The sequence below is a fragment of the Chelonoidis abingdonii genome, chromosome 5 (genome assembly GCF_003597395.2).
Source record: "Chelonoidis abingdonii isolate Lonesome George chromosome 5, CheloAbing_2.0, whole genome shotgun sequence".
Classification (NCBI taxonomy): domain Eukaryota; kingdom Metazoa; phylum Chordata; order Testudines; family Testudinidae; genus Chelonoidis; species Chelonoidis abingdonii.
The window spans coordinates 122,713,416-122,734,951 of NC_133773.1; the positions used below are offsets into that span (position 1 = coordinate 122,713,416).

At 42.9% G+C, this 21,536-nt stretch overlaps 1 protein-coding gene across 1 annotated transcript in view; it reads left to right on the forward strand.

Moving 5' to 3' along the window:
• The window catches only part of SORCS2 (sortilin related VPS10 domain containing receptor 2), an 844,346-nt gene extending 826,281 nt beyond the window's left edge, over window positions 1-18,065 (forward strand). Inside the window, 5 exon segments of the mRNA XM_032789791.2 lie at window positions 3,487-3,586; window positions 5,971-6,073; window positions 12,651-12,808; window positions 15,042-15,121; window positions 15,466-18,065. Of these exon segments, the coding sequence (XP_032645682.2) occupies window positions 3,487-3,586; window positions 5,971-6,073; window positions 12,651-12,808; window positions 15,042-15,121; window positions 15,466-15,489 (465 nt within the window). The 3' untranslated portion in view covers window positions 15,490-18,065.
• Window positions 18,066-21,536: the final 3,471 nt, after the last annotated feature.

Here is a 21,536-nt window from a genome sequence, read left to right on the forward strand (position 1 = left end):
AAACTATGTACATAATAGTTTTTTGCCTTTTGTTTCATAATAAATTTTATTTATATAACCCTTTTGCTGATTTTTAAAGTGTTACATAAACAGGACAGATGAAATATTATCTTGTAAAGCAACCATAAACACATGAAAAGACCTAGGTTTACAATTTATGATTAAAACTCTACTATCTACACAATATACATAGACATAAAATGTAAAAACTTAAATATCTTAGAAACAGTAGCCAATCAGTTGTTTTAATTGTCATATTTGAATTCAGCACATCAAAATACATAATAAATACCACATTTTATCTCTGAAGCAGATGTCTTCTCAAAAACTGTAGACCAGTGGTATAAGTTTTAAACAAACAATTTAATGCTGGTACACAGTGATGATGATTATGAAGCTTGGTTGAGGTAGAGGAGTGAGAGGATGGCCTTACTGCTAAATGATGAACTAGCACTCCGCTGGGCCCTCAAGGGTTAACTCTCACACTCTAAAAGGCAGCAGGAATGGAGGGAGGAGAGAGCGCATGGCAGACAGAGACATACACTGTGCGTGAGAGATGCGCATTTCCCCTTTAAGTAGGCTGACCCTGCTCTTAAGTACACTGCCTTGTTAATTAGATCAGCTTGCTGAGACTGCAGCTGCTGCCAGCAAGCTCCCTCTGTCTTGAGCCCTGTCGTGTGTCCCCCCTGCTGTATGGAAGCAGGGTGCAGGAGCAGGGGGAGGGGGACAGACGACAGGGCTCAGGACAGAGGGAGCTTGCTGACAGCCCCTCTCTTCCTTCCCTCCCGCCCCCGCACACACACAGCAAGCGGGAGTCTCAGGGAGCAGCTCCAAGGCAGAGGGCAGGAGCAGCACATGGCAGTGGGGGGAGGGACAGCTGAACTGCTGAGTGATAGCCTGCTGCGCAGCTGCTGCACAGGGAACTTAGAGGAGTGGGGAGCTGATAGGGGGAGCGGATGCAGGGCTGCCAGTCCACCCTGGTTCCAAGCCCCCACCAGCTAGCTGAAACAGGCTGCTCTTTCTGCAAGCAGTGGACAAAGCAAGCAGCTGCCAAACGACATTAGAAGGGAGCATTGCACAACTTTAAACAAGCATGTTCCCTAACTGATCAGCAACGTAACAGCGAAACAACATTAACGGGATGACTTTAAATGAGGAGTTACTGTATAAGATAGTATGGCCATGGCAACACCCCTTCTGACACACCTTGTGCGGAACTTGCAGAGATGCTATCGGTGATAGCAGCCATATCTTCACCACCTTAATGTAGGCAAGGCAGAATACTGGTGTATGCGCATTTCTGTGTGGATATTTTTTTTAAAAGGTCACAATTTTTTATGACATCTGCAATTGTACCAAAATCTGTGTTACTCAGTAAATATCCTTTCAAAAAACATCCATGACAAAATTACCACCCTAAAGCCTAGTCCAGTGTCCAGTGAAGTCAATGGAAAGACTCCCATTGATTTCTTTGGGTGTTGGGCTGGACTCTTAGTTATCACTTGTGGCAAACCACCCATGTTTATGGATCATTCATTGTTGATGTATAACTGAGAGGAGAACCTTCAAGATCTTCAATATTTCCCCCTTTTCATGTTTCAACAAAGGGACATTTATTCTGCTGATAGCTCCAATTCTGAAAGTTGGTGCCCTGGCGTGCTTGTGAGTTGTCATGTACCGAGAATGCACTCTGAGTCTGCTTAATAACCTGGGCCGCCCTTATGGACTCTATATCTGTACTCCAAAATATGAATTAAATTAGCATCCCTTTAAAAGTTTCAGATCTCCATATCATCTCTTACTCGCTTGTCTCTCAAAGGAATTGCAGTAGGAGGAACTACTTTTAGATTTAGAATGCTTATGGGATTTGAGAATTGCTGGTGGCAGGGCCGGTTCCAGGCAGGTGCTTGGGGTGGCAACTCTGGAGCGGGGCGGCACTTTCAAGTATTCGGCGGCAATTCGGCAGAGGGTCCCTCACTCCCGCTCGGAGCGAAGGACCTCCCTCTGAATTGCCGCAGATCACGATCGCAGCTTTTTTTTCTTTTTTTTTTTCTTTTTGGCTGCTTAGGGCAGCAAAACCCCTGGAACCGGCCCTGGCTGGTGGGACCAGTTGAGTCTATTTCAAGTATAGAACTCTGTTGGAGAGAGACTAAGTAAATATTTTAGCAGAGATTGTATTATTTTACAAGTTGCTGTTAATACAACTGTCAGAATTATTCCTCATGTCAGACTTGGGACAGAATAATGGAAACAATATATGGCCAGGTCAGTAAGTTGGGGATAAAAAGTTAAGAATTCTCTGGGAGAATTCTCCTGAAAATTAGCTGAGGCCCAAATTATGTTACCTTTACATTGAGTGCACAAAGAGTCATATTTAAGTCAGTGAAACCATTTATGGACTGAGTGTGAGTATGGGGATCGGAATCTGGCCCTTTGTGAAGTTCATACAAATACTGTAAGAGAAACAGCAGGGGCTTTTCTACCTAATAGGCTGTGAGGGCTTGTCAAAACCGAGCACAGGAATGTAAAAAGAGCCTCTCTTGAAGGTTTTATAGATATAAAGGCAAATGTAGGGAGGTTGTGGAATCTCCATCATTGGGGATTTTTAAGAGCAGGTTAGACAAACACCTGTCAGGGATGCTCTAAATAATATTTAGTCCTGCCTTGAGGGCAGGGGACTGGACTAGATGACTTCTCGAGGTCCCCTCCTGTTCTATGATTCTCTGAAACTTCTAATTTGGCATCCTGTGGGGAGTGGTATCCTCTACTTAGGAACAGTCTATAAAACTAGCCTTGATCCTCTGGAAAATTATCTATGTTGAAGATGCAAAGAAAAGAAAGAGGGGCCAGACAATGTGTCTGACAGTGGTGGGATGTGGTGGCACTTTTAATGGTGCTGTTCCATAAAAATGTGGGAGATCATATTTTAGCATGCTTTGTCCCCATTAGAAAAATAGGAGAAACTGTTTCTATGTGGATGCAAATAACTGTTTTGACAGCATCTTCTTAAAAACATGTTGCAAACAGCCATCCATCCATAGAGATAAACAAGTGAAGTAAAGTATGACATGCAGTGCATTATCAAGCTGCAATTACTTTTCATATGTAAGAAATCTAAAGTTCCAGAGAAGCCTGTCTTTTGATATCATTAGAAGAATATGTATATTGGAGACAGGTTTCAGTGTGGATTATTCATTGTGCAAGTTATAGTTCGGGTGGGCCCAATAGCTCCTGTAAATGAAATATTGTCTGTCGCATAATGAAAGAAAAAAGTAAAAAGCTCCGTAAAGGGAAGAAAGATTTGGTTATGAACATTTTAAAACCAGAATTGCCTAAAAAGTTACAACTCACTGAAATGGTCAAAAAATGTCTTCCGGGTTTCTCACCACATTGAATGAACGTAGATATTTCTCGGTTTAGTGCACTGAATTTCTCAAAGTTGAACTACGTGGAAGATGTGTGACATTGTCTCTCTTATGTTTTCAGAGAATAGCTGCTATAAAGCAGGCTTTGAATGCACATAACATCAGCTTCTTCTTGAGGGAAGGATACTGGGTCTTAGTGACGTTAGCCAGCTCTGATTCAGGTAAAAACCCCAATCTATAGATTGCTATTAGAGTTCTGAGAGAAGTGTCACATTAACTGATTTCTTCTGCTGTTTATTAATTTAAAATGTACCATCAAAGCAACTTATTTTACTGTTTTTCATTGTTTGTTTCATTGAGATACCCTGTTAGAAGGTTGAAAATATTTGTTCTCTCACTTTTGTCCTTTTCACTAAAATGTAGACAGATTATCAAACGCTGGTCAGTTTATACAGGCGCAAATTGAAAGCACAGTTTGGACACTCAATATAAGGGTCCTGAGTTTGATAGCCTGTAAGTATTTGGACCCACAGATCCAACGCTACAAAAATAGAGGCAAGGACTGAAAAGTTTTCTGTATTTGTGTGTGGGTGTTTTATGAAGGGAGCAAACGACGAAAAGGCTGTGTTTTAGCAGCAAGGACAGCTTCAACTTAAGCCCTCCCTGACAATGTCAAGGCCTCTTCGTTTGTGCATGTGCATCATCTTTTATGATATCCGTTCTGTTTGTTGCTGAATGACACTGACCCAGCAAAAAGAGCAAAGCACATTGGGCCCTATTCAGATGTGTCATAAATAGTGTTGTAAATTATATATTGCCAAGTCAGTTCGCAGGTCAAAATAAGGCACATCCTTTCAATATCTTAGGTTCCACTATATACACCCATCACTATAGTTTCTAATCTGAAAATAAAATGAGGTAGAAATCACTTGCGTTAAGAGTCAATATTCCCTGGTAGCAAGAACAGAGACTAGAACTGAGGAGTCTTGAATTCCATTCTAAACTCTGGCACTGTGTAACTCTGCAAGTCAATTGACCTTACTCTATCTCAGTTTCCTCATCTGTAAAATGAATATAGTAATGTTTATGTATCTCATATAATAGAGAAATGTGAAGGCTGATTGACTATTGCCTACAATATCTTTGGAGATCCTTGGAAAAATGGCATGCAAATAATTACATTATTATTATTATTTATTATTTGATTTAAATTTGTCCTCTCTCCTGTATCCACAAATTGGTCTGCAAATTAGTTTATGGTGCTGCCTGTTTTACTTCTGGGAGAAATCTGCACCCTGCAGGAGGCACAGAATTCATACCTTCTGCAGATTTCTTGGCTCCCCTACAGAAAAATGATGGAGCAAAAAAATCTGTGGGGAACACATGCCCCTTGTATGGCAGCCTGGGCATGTCTGCTGGAAGCAACCAGCAGCAGAGAGCGGATCATCACGGGGCGGGGGGAAGGAGGGAGGCTGGGCATGTGTGCCTGCGATCATGGAGTGATGCTAATGGAGTGGGGCTGGGTGCCTGCCTGGGTGCGAATGAGTGAGAGACTCACTGTCCCTCTCATCTCTGTTGCTGCATCCTGAGCTTGGAGGCATAGGGATGTGTGAAGCAGGCTCTGTCCCTGAGGCAGAGCAGAAATGTAACAACTAAACAGGCAGGCTGCTAATGTTCCCACTGTTAGTTAATTGTTCCCATTCGTAGTCAATTAAGGCTCCTTTACCTTGCCACAGTGGTGTAAAGGAGCCTTATTGTAAATGATAGCAACAAAATCCTCATCTAGGAAGGTCTATGTCAGTGGTTCTCAACTTTAGTACTGGTGACCCCTTTCACACAGCAAACCTCTGACTGCAACCCCCCTTATAAATTAAAAACACTTCAAAATATATTTAAGACCATTATAAATGCAGGAGGAAAAGCAGTATTTGGGGTGGAGGCTGACAGCTCGTGATCCCCCATGTAATAACCTCGTAACCCCTGAGGGATCCCAACCCGCAGTTTGAGAACCCCTGGTCTATGTGCTTTCTGGCTTTTTTTCCTGAGCCAGACAGGCACAGTGGGGTTAAATTACAGATCAGGATCTATTTTACTTATCCATTTAAAAAAAATGCAGGACGATGATTAGCAAAACTGTGTGACTTTCATGTGTGAAAGTTTGAGCAATTTAAAGCGACCTTCTATTTTACAGAGCACCAAAATAAAAGTAATGCAATGTAAATGAAAATCCAGTATTATAATTAGAATGCAGGGTCTTGGTTACCAAGGATTTGTAATTGAACTTTCATGTGTTTAGGAAATTTTGAACAGTTATGATTTTTTTTCTGTATTCTAGTTTAAATAAATTACCAAAATAAGTGAAACTGGTGTGATTATATTGCTTCATTGTGACGAATAAAATATGCAGAATTTTGGATATTTTTTGGCACACAATTCTCCCAAGAGTACTATTTGAAGACGCTACATAGTGTAGTGACAAGGAGAAGGTATAAATACAAATCTAGTGGTTTTTACTTAAGAGATTCAATAATAAGGCAAGCCCAAGATGATAACTGGTCTGAAAACAGATTTACTAAGTTCTTCAAATATATGTCTTGCATTTCAGACTCTCAGAGGATTGGAGGAGGCAATGGATACTGGGCTATAGTGGTTCTCTTTGTTATCTGTCTAGTTGTAGTTGGGGCCTTCATTCTCTACAAGTTTAAAAGGCAAGTAAACCTTATATACTTTAAAAACTAGATTTGTTCACATGTATCATTTCTTGAAAAATAGACTTCTTTGAAGCAGTGCACTGACGGGTCTCGAGCTTTTAAAGCCCATGTTGTTTCTGACCGTTTCAGACATCAAGGTTATAATTGATGTTGATGTAGGTAAATAGCAGCAATGTGGGAGCTCATTCAGCTTGCGTCAATACAACCACCAAAGAATAGTCATTCTAAAATATATTCCTATTATCTACTCTGAGGAGTAATGAGTAACCTAGGCAACCAGGACAATTAATTGATCCACAAGTCTAATTTCTTACCAAGAAAACAAAACAAAAAATGATGTGGAATTAATCTTTTGAACACGTTAGCGTTTGATGACTGAAACAGTGCCACACAGGTTAAGAGTATCTAGCTGTGATAGAGATAATAAGTAAAAAAAGAGTTTGCACAATAACATATTAGGGAGGAGGTGAAGAAGCTATGGAAGTGACCTTAATATAAGAAATATGTTCATGAGGAGCAACTGATACCACATAAGCTGTGTAAGCAAATACTTATTCCTTTAATAATTCAAAGATATTTTCAATCTGCATTTGATTATGGAGATGAATTCATTATTGTTCAGGTGGCAAGTTACTGGCTTTTTTATGCTGGTTTATCTATTTGTTTTATTATTTGGACATGGTCCTGGTATTTTTTTGTTAGGTACTCAAAAGCCTTCAGGTTTGAGCTGCATGGGAATAAACATGTGTTATCATTTCACAAAATCTGCAGTCCTTACTCAGTGAAAATGCCTATTGATTAGGCCCATTATTATTTCAAGATGGATTTTTATTTAAAATAAACATTCTTTTACAGAATGGACTAGATACCGTACTGTGCTAATGATAACAGCAAGAGCACAGCATTTAACTGAGAATTTAAGTTAGCAACTATCTTTGTCATCTCATTAGACAGAGGTGTTTTGTCTCATGTAGGAAGAATGTCTTGGCTTTCCAACTGTGGAATCTTAAATTTCTTGATATTTATAGTGACTTATTGTTTTATAGGACGAAACACAAAATTTGATATCAAACTCTATCTACAGCTGAATAAAAATACTAAAAATCCATTTAGCTATTCTGGGTTCCCAGAGCAACAAAAAATCATCATAAAAATGGATGATGTGATGCAATAATATTTCATTTGCAGTACATTGGAGGTTGTCTGTTTGTATTACATGATCATAAGACTCGGTAGTGGTGTCTGTTATGAGACATTGTGATGTACACCTCTTGATTAGCCCTTAAGTTGGAGGCAATTAGACAGCAGACATATTTAATAAGCTGCAAAAGAAATATACAATATTTAAGAAAGGGATGAAAAAGTATTTTTTATTCATCTTGATTCCTTTCTAAAATGTCTTTATGACGAGGGGGGACCAGGGCTCAACCCTCCCTGTGGAGGAGGGGAGCCACACCGGCCTCGTTCTGTCCCCTCTAGGTCCTGTCCTTCGGGTCCGCGGTCCACCGTCCAGGCGTTCGGTCCCTGTGGAGCGGACTGAGGCACAGCGAAGTCAGTAGGGGTCCAGCCTTTGATGCAGGCAGGCCCCAAACAAACAGTTCAATGAGCTCTGGCCCTTTGGGGCAGGGCAGAGCAGTAGCAGAGTCACTGGGGGCCCAGCCCTTGGTTCGGGCGGGGCACCAAACAAACAGGTCAGTAAGCTCTGGCCCTTTGCGGCAGGGCAGAGCAGTAGCAGAGACGCTGGGGGGGTGAAAGGGGGTTTCTGCCACCCGGCTATGGGTGGCAGGGGAAACGCAGGCCCACCCACTCCTCTGCGTTCCAGCCCGGGGCCCTAGTAGCGGCTATCACCGCTAGGCGGTCAGTGGGGATCCGGGCCGCAACACACTGACGGGGTGATTCAATGGGGATCCCGCCCGAGACACACAGCCATAGGTTCGGGGCCTTCTGCGGCCTGACTATAGTCAACCGCCCCCGGGCTACTTCCAATCCCCCCTTCACTTCCTACCTGGTCCGCAGGGTCGTCCACCCTCATGGGCTCCTCCCAGTCCGGGCTAGGTGGTAGATCCGGGAGCACCTCTGGGCAGCTGGGCCAGGTCTGGTCCGAGGGTTCCTCCGGGCCGTAGTAAGGGCTGGGCAGCTCTGGTAATTCCGCGTCGTAGTGACGGGGGGTTAGTTCTGGTGGCTCCGCATCGTAGCTGCTGCGGGGTAGCTCCGGCAGCTCAGCGTCGTAGTTGCTGCGAGTTGGCTCCGGCAAGGCCTGATACCTGTCTCTGAGCTCTGCAGCCTCCCAGCGACGAGGGTCAGCCGGCACGTCTGCTCTGGCCAGCAGCTGAGCTGCAACTGAAGGCCAGCGCCCGGCTTTTATGCTTCCGGGTCGCCGCCTGACCCTTTGAGGGGTGGGGCTTCCACCCGGAAGTTCTGCCCTGGGGGATGATTGACGGGGCTCAACCCTCCCTGTGGAGGAGGGGAGCCACACCACCTCGCTACAGTCTTCTTGGCTTATTATTTTCTGAATGGGACAGTTATTGCAGAGGAAGACTATAGGAATGCTAGGAATTGTAACACGGCTTTAACTCCCCTAATACACTGGAATTTCTCAGTTGAACAAATCAAACTTCAGAGCAGGATCTCACAGCAATCGATTTCTTGGGGATCGATATATCGCGTCTCATCTAGACACAATATATTGATCCCCGAACACGCTCCTGTCGACTCTGGAACTCCACCAACGTGAACGGTGATAGCAGAGTCGACGGGGAGCCGTGAACATCGATCCCGTGCTGTGAGGACGGTAGGTAAATCGATCTAAGATACTTCGACTTCAGCTAGCTGAAGTTGCGTATCTTAGATCAATCCCCTCCCCTAGTGTAGACCAGCCCTTAGAGACAGATATCACTAGAAATGGGGTAATCACCTATGAGTTCAGCTTAAATTCATGAGTGCACGTGTGTTACAAAAGCACATTCCGCCCAGGATGAATAATTCAGAGTAAAGATTCCCTAGAACTGAGATTCATAAAAACAGAGTATCTGCAGTGATCTCTCCTAGGGTGTGCCTACAGTGCAATAAAAGACCCACAGCCTGGCCACGGCTGGCCTCAGTTGGCTGACTTGTGCTTTTGGGGCTAAAACTTGCACCGAAGACATTCAGGTTTGGGCTGGAGCCCAGGCTCTGAGACGTCATGTGGGGAGAGGGTCTCAGAGCCTGGGCTACATCCTGAGCCTGAATGTCTACACTGCAATATTTAGCCCTTTAGCTAAGCCCTATGGTCCTGAGTCAGTTGATCTGGTCTCTGAGACCAGGTGCTGCAGGTTTTCTATTGCAAACCTCTCCTCTAGAGAGCAAACATTATCCAAAGACAGGAATCCCCAGAGCACTTAGTTTTATAAGACCAAGATCCACAGGAATAGTTGGTCCACCTAGACAGAGAGTGACAAGCAGAAAGTAACTGAAGTGTTATGATCAGAGGCTATACTTCCTACTAAACTTTTAAAGTTACATAAGTTTTCAAAAGATAAAGTTATATAGTTTTCAAATACAAATCCTAAATTTCTTCCATCCCAGTAGTTAACAGTGTTTTATACCAGCATTTTCTCAAATTTTTGTTATTATGGGATTGGAGTGAGGAGAAGGGGTAATTTCCCTGGTGGCAAATGCTGCTGAAGCAAGAAATAGTTCAGAGATTAAAACTGAATATCTCAGAGGCAAAAAGATCTCCTTCTCCTCTTGGCTTCTGACTGCATCCATTAGACAATTAACATGGTGCTTCAAGCTAATCTACAGCTGAATAAACATAATAAAAATCCATTTAGCTATCCTGGGTTTCCATTGAGTTATTCTGCCAGATTCACTAGTATGCTCCATCAGCTTAACCATCCAGATAAATCAAGATCATGGCATGTCTTATCACTGGAACAGCATAAAGCAGCTGGAAGGTTCCAGTGACTCTGGTCCATTATCTAGCAAGGATCCAGAATCTGCATATTGTTTCTCAAAGCATTGTCATCTTTATTAGAGGTAATTCAATCAAAGAAAAATCCTCCCTTTCTTTTTCTGATGTATTTTTATGTTTGTGATGTTTTTCCTAGTAGGATTTCTTCATCCTTTCAGCAGCACTCTGAGCAGGGTTCCATGGTGTGGGGCACTCTGCGGTAATATAGACAAGACAAACTGCACAGTATCCACCAAACAAAGGCAAGGGAAGGAAAATGATATTTCACCCACATCAAAGCTGTCATGTATTTAATACATCACTAGCAGAAGAGCTGAAATCATCCTTGTTTTATTTTTGTAACAGCAGGAACACAGGTTTCATCATACCAAATTAGACTATTGGTTCCTCTGTTTAGGTATTTTGCCTACTTTAGTGGGAGTTCATTTGATTCTTCAGAAGAAGAGAAAGGTCTCTGCCTTTTCACATTTTTAAATTCCTCCTCTCCCTCCCCTCTCCCCATTCATTTGAAAATCTGTTAAAAATTAGGTTCATTATTTTAAAAAATCTCCATAGACTTGCTGCAACCAAACTCACGGATCTTTCTCTGTATTCACTTCCTTGCATCCTGTCCTTGGGTACCACCAACCTGCCCCAATTTCAGCACTCTTGGAGCAGAGTTTCTAATCTTTCCTCATCATTGACTTCCCATCTCATTTACACTTTCAGAAGAAAACATCCCCCTTTTCCCCCTTCGCCTATACTACTATTATTTGCATGAGAGCAAGTGGAGTCCCAATCCTAGCCATTTAGTTATAAAAACAGGTACTAATTTGATGATCCATATTTTATTAAAATCAAAACAATACCGTGTAGAAAAGGCAGGCTTCTCAAATGAATGGGACAAAGTAAATCATGACTGCTCTAAAGCACAAAGAACTCATTCATCTGAACGTTAACCCCAAGACTAACACCGCAATAAATATTCTATTCAATATATTACCATTATTATTGTTACTGTTACTTTACGTGCCGGCAGCATGCTCCAGTACTCTGTATTATTTACATTTCAAAATGTTTAGTAGTAGGAAACAGTAGGAGGGGGATTAGAGAAAGATGGCTTAACAGATACAGTATTCCTAGTCATTTAAGCCCACTAGTAGCATCTGCCTTCTGAAGCCAGCGATCATGGTTTATTGTGCAATTTTGTTCATTTTCCAGAGAATAGATTAAGCATTTCTTTAGAATATAATATGCATATAGCAAACAGTGTATGTTCTAAGCCTGTTAGGGTTGTGTAATATAGAAAAAACATAGCCCTACTGTCCAGAATAATTTCTAGACAGGTGTGGGACCAGGAGACCATATAACTCTAGACTCTTATACATCAGAATTCCTGTTTCAATACTTATTTAAAAGCTGCTGAAGCTTTGTTGTAGCATGAATTGTGTTAGGGCTCCTAGAGCCTAGTTTCGACATCATTTTATCGTTATTTAAATAAACATAAATAAAATGCCGTCTTTCTCTTGAAGAGTGTATTATCTCCTGGTCATGAAGACTCTTGGAGTCAGCACTGGGTGCTTTGATTTGATATATATATATATATATAAAAAAAAAATTCCCCCTCTCACCCCTATGGGTGGTATGTGTCTTCTTCAACCTCGGGTCCTCTAAAATATATATATATATATTTTAAATAAACCTTTTCAGTGTGTTTTAGTATTGTACAACACTGTGACTACCTCAGCAGAGGGGTTGATGGAGACACTATGGAAATTAAACTATGATGTCATATTGCTATTATTCCCAGCTGGGCTAGTGACTCTGTGCAACCAGGGGCAGTTTGCTTTACCTCTCTTGTCCTCAGCAGCTGTTAAATTGAGGTAACCTCAGGGCTGCTGTAGTGCAGTGTTTCTCAACCAGTGGGTCATGACTCCCAGGGTCACAAAAGGCAATCAGCAGGGACAGAGGGTACGAGGTACTGAAAATTTAATTACAATTTGAAAAGCTTGCTCCCCCCACTTGCTACACACCCTGACCCATGAAGGTCAAGTATTGACCGTCAATCTCTCGAAACAACACACACATAAACATATTCTTGTTAGCATTGATACAAGGTCACCAAATTGTTTTAATGTTCAATAAGGGGTTGTCATACTGTTGCAGAGTAAGACATAACTAATTGATGCTTTGTCATCCTTCTATGATGACATTTTAGGAATGCAAGAAATATTATTTATTGACATGTTTTCAGTTTAGGGTGTTGTTGTTTTTTTAAAATTGTAGTTCTGGGAGTTCAGTAAATAACTGAACAAAAAACAAAAAAAATCTGTGTTTATAAAGAAATCCTTATATCACAACCAGGCAAGTTCATGATACCTATCTAGAAAATTCCTATAAAATGTAATAGGGATAAAACCAATGAGCTTCTGTAGTTATTAATGGGAAATCTATAGTTATTACTGTAAAATCCTATAGAATTAAATAGAAAATATTCTTTAGGCTGGTTTAAAAATTCAGTGGAAACGTTATTCTTTATTTAATTCTATAGGATTTTTCTGTAGGTGTTTGAGGTTAATCTGATTAATTGAATATAATATGAAACTAAATTCCATCAAAGGATATTTTTCCTGTGCTATTTAGGAAACTGCCAGGCAGAAATGTCTATGCCCAGATGCACAACGAAAAGGAACAGGAGATGACCAGCCCTGTTAATCACAGTGAGGACACCCAGAACATCATCCAGGGTGAGGAGTTTATTGATGATGATCTGGATTCTCAGACGCTAGGTAATGCAAGAGGTAACTTCACCTTCACTTTATTAATGTCTCAATTAGTATTTTGTTTGTTCTATTTTTTAAATTTATGTTTTAATGTTTGCATTTTTAGTATCTTCATTTTTATACTCAGCTTCAAGAGGGATTGAATGTTAAACTGCTAACAAGGAAACACTTCTTTTATCCTCTTTTTTGTTTTGTTTTAAATTCAGTCTATTCTGTTGATGTTTTATGACATGCCATATAAATATACAGTATGTAAGTTAGTACAATACACTGCCATATGTAACATATGTGAACAACGTTAGGGAGATCATACAAAAAGCAGCATAGATTATAACTGATGAACTTCACTAGCATTTAAATTAACTCGTACATGCCTTGAATTCAAAGTGTAATGAATTTTAGGCAGAGAGAAATGATGTGTAGAATGAATGTTTCCATAATGCAGGGTAGATTGTAAGGAGGTGTCCTCTCTTTTAGACACCTTAAATGAATTCTCAAATACAAAACTTCATTGAATTCATCCTGTTTTGAGTCCTGACCTGCCAGTATCCAATGGACAGTCGTTAGAATTCTCATTCAGGAATCTTTTATGAATGTGTCTTAGAGCAGATGATTCAAAGTTAGATGAAAGTGCTTGTCTAGGCAATTCATGAGTATGCTGAATATAATGTAGAGAGCTAGTCTAAAAATACTCCAAATGTATTCAGATCACAGAGCAACCTGAAAAGTAGCACACAAAAGAAGATCGTCTAGTGCTGTTTCTGACAACTCTGTGAAAATGGAACATCTGACCCTAAATCTCAGGCTTATAAAACTGGCTGAATTGATGGTAGAGACAACTGTGAGGTTAAATGGCTTCACTAACCCTACATGGAGGGCTAAGATCAGCCACGGAGGGCAGACATCCTGGAAGTCCTTCATTATTTCTTTTTTATTCTTACTGTCTATCTCTAACTGTCTTTTGTTGTTTTTATTTTCCTTAGCTGAACCATATGTTGCCACTGAAAGGGAAAAAAACATATTTCACCTGCAAAATTGTTTTTGCCCAGATCTGTACATTTTTTAACAAATTGCACACACTAAAATCATTGCTGTTTTCATTAAAACCCTTCAAAGAGAACTTTGATTATACTGCAAAGCTCTACCAATACTGTAGCACTGCAAATGACCCTGGGACACAAAAATTGTTTGTATGACAAGTTTGTTTCAATTATCTCATCTCTAGAATAGAGTTCTGAATGCCAAGAAGGTACTCTCAGGGTTCTTCAGTTAGTGTGAAGCGCTCATAGCCCATTAGTGTATATCAGGTAGTCTATAATCTTCCTCTTACAGTTTTGTAATACCTCTCACTGTTTTTGCATATGTGGCTGCTTAGGATGAAGAACATGGGAATGAAGAAGTTCTACCCTGATTTACAACCATTCAAAAATAATCTCCTTGCTGCTCACTGTAGGCTATATTTGGTCTGATCCTGTGCTTCTTACTGGGAGTCAGTAAGAGTGTCGATTGAGTAAGGAGTGCAGGACCTGCAATCAGGAAGTCTTAGGTTAAGCAGTTAACAAATGCAAATCTGAATGCAGCAAAGAATCCTGTGGCACCTTATAGACTAACAGACATTTTGGAGCATGAGCTTTCGTGGGTGAATACTCACTTCGTCGGATGCAAATCTGAATGTGACCTGTAGTTCTGCCAGGTTGTCAGCACCAGCAGACATCCAGGGGAACAGGAATAGCTCATGTGCTTGGGTCAGAGCCATCTATGTTTTTCAGCTGCCAGACAGTTTTAAGACATAAGACTTTTTCTTGCTGTACTTCTACACCATGCACTTTTTTGTTTTTTGCAGTATTTCCTTCAGTAGCACCCAACGTACATGGAAAATCATCCTAGTTGTCTCAGTATTCTGCTATTTTGTCTGGCTGAACTATGAAGCATATCACCATCCCTACTGAAATATTAAATTCTGTTTTATGACATTATTTGCAGATGGTTCGTGTGCTATGGAGATTCCCACTTATTCTGATGGGTTTTCCCCCCCTACTCTAGAGATCACTATCGTAGCCTCCTCTCCATGCACCGCAGTGTTTTACAAACCTAGTTTTCTGTTTGCTCTCTCTCTTCTCATAACTTTTGAATTGTCACAGTACAGTATTTCCAGACTCACCCATCCACTTTTTTTGTTTTCTATATATTTTATGTTGCCTACTTTATCGCAACCCCCACCTTGGGACTCCTCAACTCCATTTCCTTGCAGTGACTCCTTCTGGGAGAGGTGGAAACTTGAACAGCTACAGAGTTCCCTTATTGCTGATGCCGGTCAGTGTCCAATCCCAGGTCAGTGGCATGTTGAATGGAAGCCTCAGGTTCCATTCTGCTCCCTCACCTGCTCCCCTCAAGACAACTACACCTTTTTAAGCTGCAAAGAAAACCACCTTATGCTGTCACTGGGATAGAAACACTAGGAATTCACTAACAGCCATCATGAGCAGGCACTTTAAAGCACTGAAGTAGAAAGTATGCTGTAGGTACACTGAGCTGTTGCACCACCTGCACCTGAACTGTTGTTTGATAAGATGACCATCTAATTTTGATTGACTTGTCTCTGCAATAAAAGGGGAATGTATAGTAAAATGCTCAAAATATACTAATGTCAGCATTTTGTTTTTATATTTTTTTAGGCAGTCACTCAGGCGTGGTTTTGAGCATTAACTCCAGAGAGATGCACAGTTACCTGGTTAGCTGATGTTTACAGCTGAACACAAAAACCGAAAGACTCCTCTCTGTATTGTTTAATTTTTCCCTGGGGATGTCACCAAATTGCAAACATGGCTGTACCTGCTGGTGGAAAGTAGGTTCCTAAACAGTCTTGAAACTACAAGTGTCCATCATCTGTTACTGTATACTGGGAACTAGTTACAATTCAAACTCAAACTAAGGTAGCACATTTGTAGCCCTAGGCACACTAGATGCCACATTTCCTCTTTTCTGTATATGTTCTAGTTCTTTATGTTCAGTTTTAGAAGGACTGGACTTTAGTTCCTTTTATTGGCTGGGGTGTTCAATGGAAAACTGAAATTCAGCAGCCCTGAAGAGTTGACTTTAAAAACGAGTGACTAGTAAGTACAAAGCAGATGGCTGGTTGATCGCTACAAATTTGTACTTGTTTAAAAGGCTATGACTGCCTGTTCTGGTTCAGCACTAAGAGAAGAATGAGCAAGGAGATAAATGTACTGCTTAGCTCCTCTTCAGTCCAAGTTCTTACCTTTAAAATGTGTGAGACCAATCTAAGGAGCTTCAGCTCACTATGTGAGTCCCTGCTATAAATTGAATAAATAATGTGTTAAGACTTCTTGCGAGTAAAATGAGTCCTAAGAAGCCTCCAGCACCAATCCCTCACCCCAGCCCGAACCCACCCAAAAAACCCCGCTAGCTTGGTGCTACTTCCAGACCAAATGCTTTCGCTTCTAGAGGCCGGTTGGTTTAAGTTGCTCTTCTGTCATCTTCTAACTTGAGCACCTCCATCATGGCAGTTGCAAGACCAGTTATTATATAATAAACAGTTCTGACTGCCTGTCCCTTTTTCTCTTTTTAAAAGTGTAAATACCTCTTTTAAGTAGCTTTTTGTATGTTTTTTTTTATATTTCTATTTTGAGGGCAGAGGCCCAATATATGTACGAATTCTCCCCCAACTAGGTCAGTGCAGCACACCTACAGATACTTGGAGTTTCTCTTTGTGTTCAGTTCCTATCTCTGATGTAAGGATGGGCAAACTCGCAGCTGAACTTCACCACCTTTGACATGTTTGACAATCAGGAAGGATTGGAGCAGGGAACTGATGAAATTTAAGGGATTGCACTTCATGGGTTTTACCACCAGGTGTCACTCTTATTCCCTCATCGCTGAGCTGGGCCATATTTCTGCAGGGAAGGGCAGTGAAACTGTCAAAGGAGCCAGATTGGAAAAGACATGTGGGTCAGTTCAGAGTTTGTTTATCCCCATCTCTCTGTCCCCAGGGGTTGAGAGTCCTGAGGTCATCACTAAATCCACATCTTGCAGGTTGTTTGTATGTGGGTTTTTGTGGGGATTTGTGTAGGAAATGAACCACAGCATGATTCAGCCAAGTGTTTGGCGTCGCATATATCGCAGCTGCCTGGAATTAGGACACTCTCTGAGAAACCTATTTAATCTTTTCACCTTTTGCCTTCAGCAAGGGATGACTAGCTCTTTTTTACTCACTGAATGTTGTACTAACGCTTGTAGCTAATGTCCATGCCACCTTCCTTAAAGAGATTATAGTCAACTATATACTTGTGAATGACCAAGCAGTCACACTGGTGAGACAGAATGGCACTATCTTAAAATTCTCCTATGCAGTAGGTTGCTCTTCCATGTAGCCAGGGAATTAATGATATCATGGAATATGCTTTCTTCAGAAACAACATGTTAGCATGCCACCTTCTATGTGGCAATATAAGCTCTCACAAAGCTCACAGAATCTGTGTGTAAAGCACAAGAAAATCAGGTTTAGGAACTAACGGTATGAAAGTGGATGGGAACGTGTAAGGTGTGAATGCTTGAAAAGAGTGGCAGGTGATGCCATCTGCTCAGGAAAAGGTCTGTTTGTAACTATCTCACAGAAATTTCATCTTGAAAAGCCCTACAGGGCCCTGCAAAACTAACCCACAGAGAGAGAGGAAATACTTGAGTTGACAATGCTGTATGCAGGACTAAGTATAATTCTGACACAGTCGTAAGAACCAAAGATCAAAGGTCCATCTAGCCCAGTGTCCTGTCTTCTAACAGTAGCCAATGCCAGGTGCCCCAGAGGGAATGAACAGAAGAGGTAATCATCAAGTGATCCATCCCCTGTCGCCCATTCCCAGCTTCTGGCAAACAGACACTAGGGACACCGTCCCTACCCATCCTGGCTAATAACCATTGGTGGACCTATCCTCCATGAACTTATCTAATTCTTTTTTTTTTAACCCTGTTATAGTCTTGGCCTTCACAACATCCTCCATTCATCCGTTAGTGTCTGAGTCCTGGATTTTCTGAGGTGAAGTGTCAATACAAAATACATTAGTGCTTTGGAAGCCTTCAGGACTGTTGCACCATGCGCTTGCCCTGTTCACCAGCTCCTTACTGCTTTTAGGGGAAATGAACTAGAAACAACAGAGTGAAACAATATTGCAAACAACTTTTCCTGGGAAATAAATTCAAAATAGGGCAGGAGAGTGGAGGATTGAACTCTTGAATAATGTAAAGAATTAAACTTATATATTGGTCTGCCTGCTGGCTAAGGGAATTATAGAGACTAGCTCACATACACTAATTTTATTCTTTGACAACTATTTTTATACATTTACAACAGTTTGATTCATGTTTCTGTTGGCAGGAAACTGCTACTGCAAAGCAAAATATTTAACTTGTGCAAGACTCTACTAGTCATTATCATTAATACTTAACACTTATGTACGGTGCTTGTAATCTTCCCAGCATTTTCCAACATTAACTAATTTAATTCTTGAAACACACCTGTGAGGTTGGTATAACATGACTCACAAATGTGGTGAGACACTGTTTTCTGAGGAGTTTTCAATTTTGCTATGTCTGTGTAAATAATAGCCAGTAGAAATAAAGCAAGTCTTTTGAGTTCCTGAGCAGAATGCCTTTATAATGGATTATTTCTAAAATGGTAGGATGTCATTCCCATGCAATGCGACTTGTTTTTTGTTTAAATGAAAACTCATACCACTGATAGATTTTGAATCTGTTTAACTATGCCCATGGGAGCACATTTTGTTTTTAAAGGGAAGATGTGTGTATACACACACACACACACACTTTTGTATCTCTTTATACAGAGAGATGGACAAATGCACAGAAATATATATGTAAACACACGTGTATATCACACATCTATAGATATGCACAGAGGCACACACACAAACTCTTATAATTATATTAAGTTCTAAGGGAGGAAGGACAATATTATAGGTAAGGAACAAGACTTGGGAAACAGGTGACCTGGGTTCTAGTCCTCTGTCAGACAGTCTTTGTGCATGAGTTTGGGCAAGTCACTTAGGTCCAGTCTTTCAAGATAGTTAGATGCCTAACTCATGAGAATTAGGTAACCATATAACTTTAAAAATCTGGGCCTAATCTGTATGTACCTAAGTTCTTCTTCAAGTGCTTGCTCATATCCATTCCAATTAGGTGTGCGCGCGCCGCGTGCACATTCGTCAGAAGATTTTTACCCTAGCAACACCCAGCGGGTCGGCTGGGCGCCCCCTGGCGTGGCGCTGCTATGGCACCAAATATATGCCCCTGCCGACCTGTCCGCTCCTCAGTTCCTTCTTACCACCCATGTCAGTCGTTGGAACAGTGGAGCGCAGCTTAGCTGATCTCCACTTCCCTAGCTATTCACTCATTCTAGTACTTATTGTGTATATAGTTTAGTTTTATAGTTGTATTTAATACTTTTAATACCCTTTTGTAAACGTAGTTAGTGTATATAGTTCAGAGGGTTGGGGATTAGCCCCTTCCCCTTTCCCGGTGCCCAGGCCCATGCCTGGTTCACCGGGTTTCAAACCGTGCTTGGCCTGCCGGCGGCCGATGCCAACAGGAGACCCTCACGACTCCTACCTAAGGTGCCTGGGGGAATCCCATCTTGCAGTTAAGTGCAGGATTTGCAAGTTGTTTAAGCCGCGGACAAAAAAGGAGCGGGACTTTCGCCTTAAGCAGCTCCTAATGGAGGCAGCCCTCACTCCTCCGTCTTCGGCACCGAGTGCTGCACAGTCCAAGCTGGGGAGAAGTGCCTTGTCGGCACCGGAGAGCGCCAGCACCGCGAAGACGTCCCGGCACCAGCCGGCACCGGCCCAGAAGCCAGCCCGGCACCGCTCCCTCTCCCCGTGTGCCAAAAAGCTCCTGCGGCTCCAATATCTGCACCGCAGTCTGAGCAGCAGCCGAAACCAAGCCGCCCAGCACCAGCAACTGCCGCGGCACCGGCAATCTCAGCAGCGTTGATTCCGGCCATGCAAGAGCCGTCGAGTCCAGTGCATGACAGCTCCCCAGCACACGCCACAGTAGAGCTTATCGTTCCCACCACGCCAGAGACCTTTTCGACTGCGAGGGAACTCATTGCCCTAACGGAGCGCACCCTGCCTCAACCCCCGGCACTGCCGGTGCGGGTTGTTACATCAACAGGGAAGCTTGCCCTGGTCAGGCCACCTTCCATCGCCGCCCCAGGCAGGCTGCATTCAAGTTCGAGGTCTCGCCAGCGCTCTTGATCTCGCCACCGGTCCTGATCTAGGCGCTGCTTGCAGTGCCGGTACCGATCTCCTTCTCGGTACTGGTCGTACTCACAGCACCGCTCAAGGTCCCACTCATCGGACCGATATTGCAGACGGTGGTCCAGCTCCCGGCACCGATCACGCCACAGCCACTCTCACCATAGAGCTTCACAGTCCCAGTCGACCTCCTGGCACTGCGCTGGTCGCAGGTCCCAGTCACCTTCTCGGCACCAGTACGACTCCCGGTACCGGTCTCTGGTGCAGCACGACGTACGGTACCCTGCGCACAGGGCTCCTCCTCATGTGCTCTCTGCTCCATCATGGCCATCACGGAATGCATCTGAGTCTTCACACACTGATAGCGCTGCCTACGGGGATTCAGAGCCGCATAGCCGTGTCCTCCAGGAGGCCCAGGGCCCAGAACAAGCGCCTCAGTGTTCCTTCTGGACGCCTTGGGCATATCACCAGGCCCAAGGCGAATCTACAGTACTATCTCGTTCTGCCCCATCGGAACATCGTGCACCAGAGACCACTGTTAGCCGCCCTCCTCCAGTGGGTACAGACGACTTGGCTCTGGCACCGGACCCTCAGGTGTTCCCGGACTCTGATGTTCCTCAGGAACAGGAGTCACTGTATGAGCCAGTTGTGCCAGGTCTGTCATCCTCCTCTTCACCAGACGAGGCAGTAGCCAGTACTTCTTCATCAGGCCCGCCCCCGATCAACCTCCGAGCCCACCAGGACCTTCTAAGGCGAGTCACCTTAAATATCAATCTCCAGGTGAAGGAGGTCCCGGAGGTGGAAGACCCGGTCATAGACATACTGTTGGCGGATGCGCCAACTCGCATGGCTTTGCCATTCATCCATTCCATCCAAGCCAAAGCGGTCACCATTTGGCAATCTCCGGCGTCTATCCCTCCCACGGCCAGAGACATGGAAAGGAAATACTTGGTACCCTCTAAAGGATACGAATACTTATATACCCATCCTCCTTCATGCTTTCTGGTCGTTCAATCTGTGAATGAGCGAGAACACCATGGCCAGCAAGCCCCCGCCCCGAAATCGTGGGAGGCTAGACGGATGGACCTGTTGGGACGTAAAGTCTATTCTGCCGGAGGCCTTCAACTGCGGGTGGCTAACCAACAGGCCCTGCTCAGCAGATATAATTATAATACCTGGCAGCCAGTGGGTAAGTTCGCTGAACTGGTCCCACAGGACTCCCACCAGGAATTCCAGGCCCTTCTGGAGGAAGGGAAGAAAGTGACATGGACTTCCCTGCAGGCCTCACTCGACGCTGCCTATTCGGCAGCCAGAACCGTGGCCTCGGGAATTACAATGAGGAGGATATCATGGCTGCAGGTGTCAGGCCTACCTCCTGAACTGCAACACACTATCCAGGACCTTCCGTTTGATGGACAGGGCCTTTTATCTCAGAAAACGGACCCTAGACTCCAGAGTCT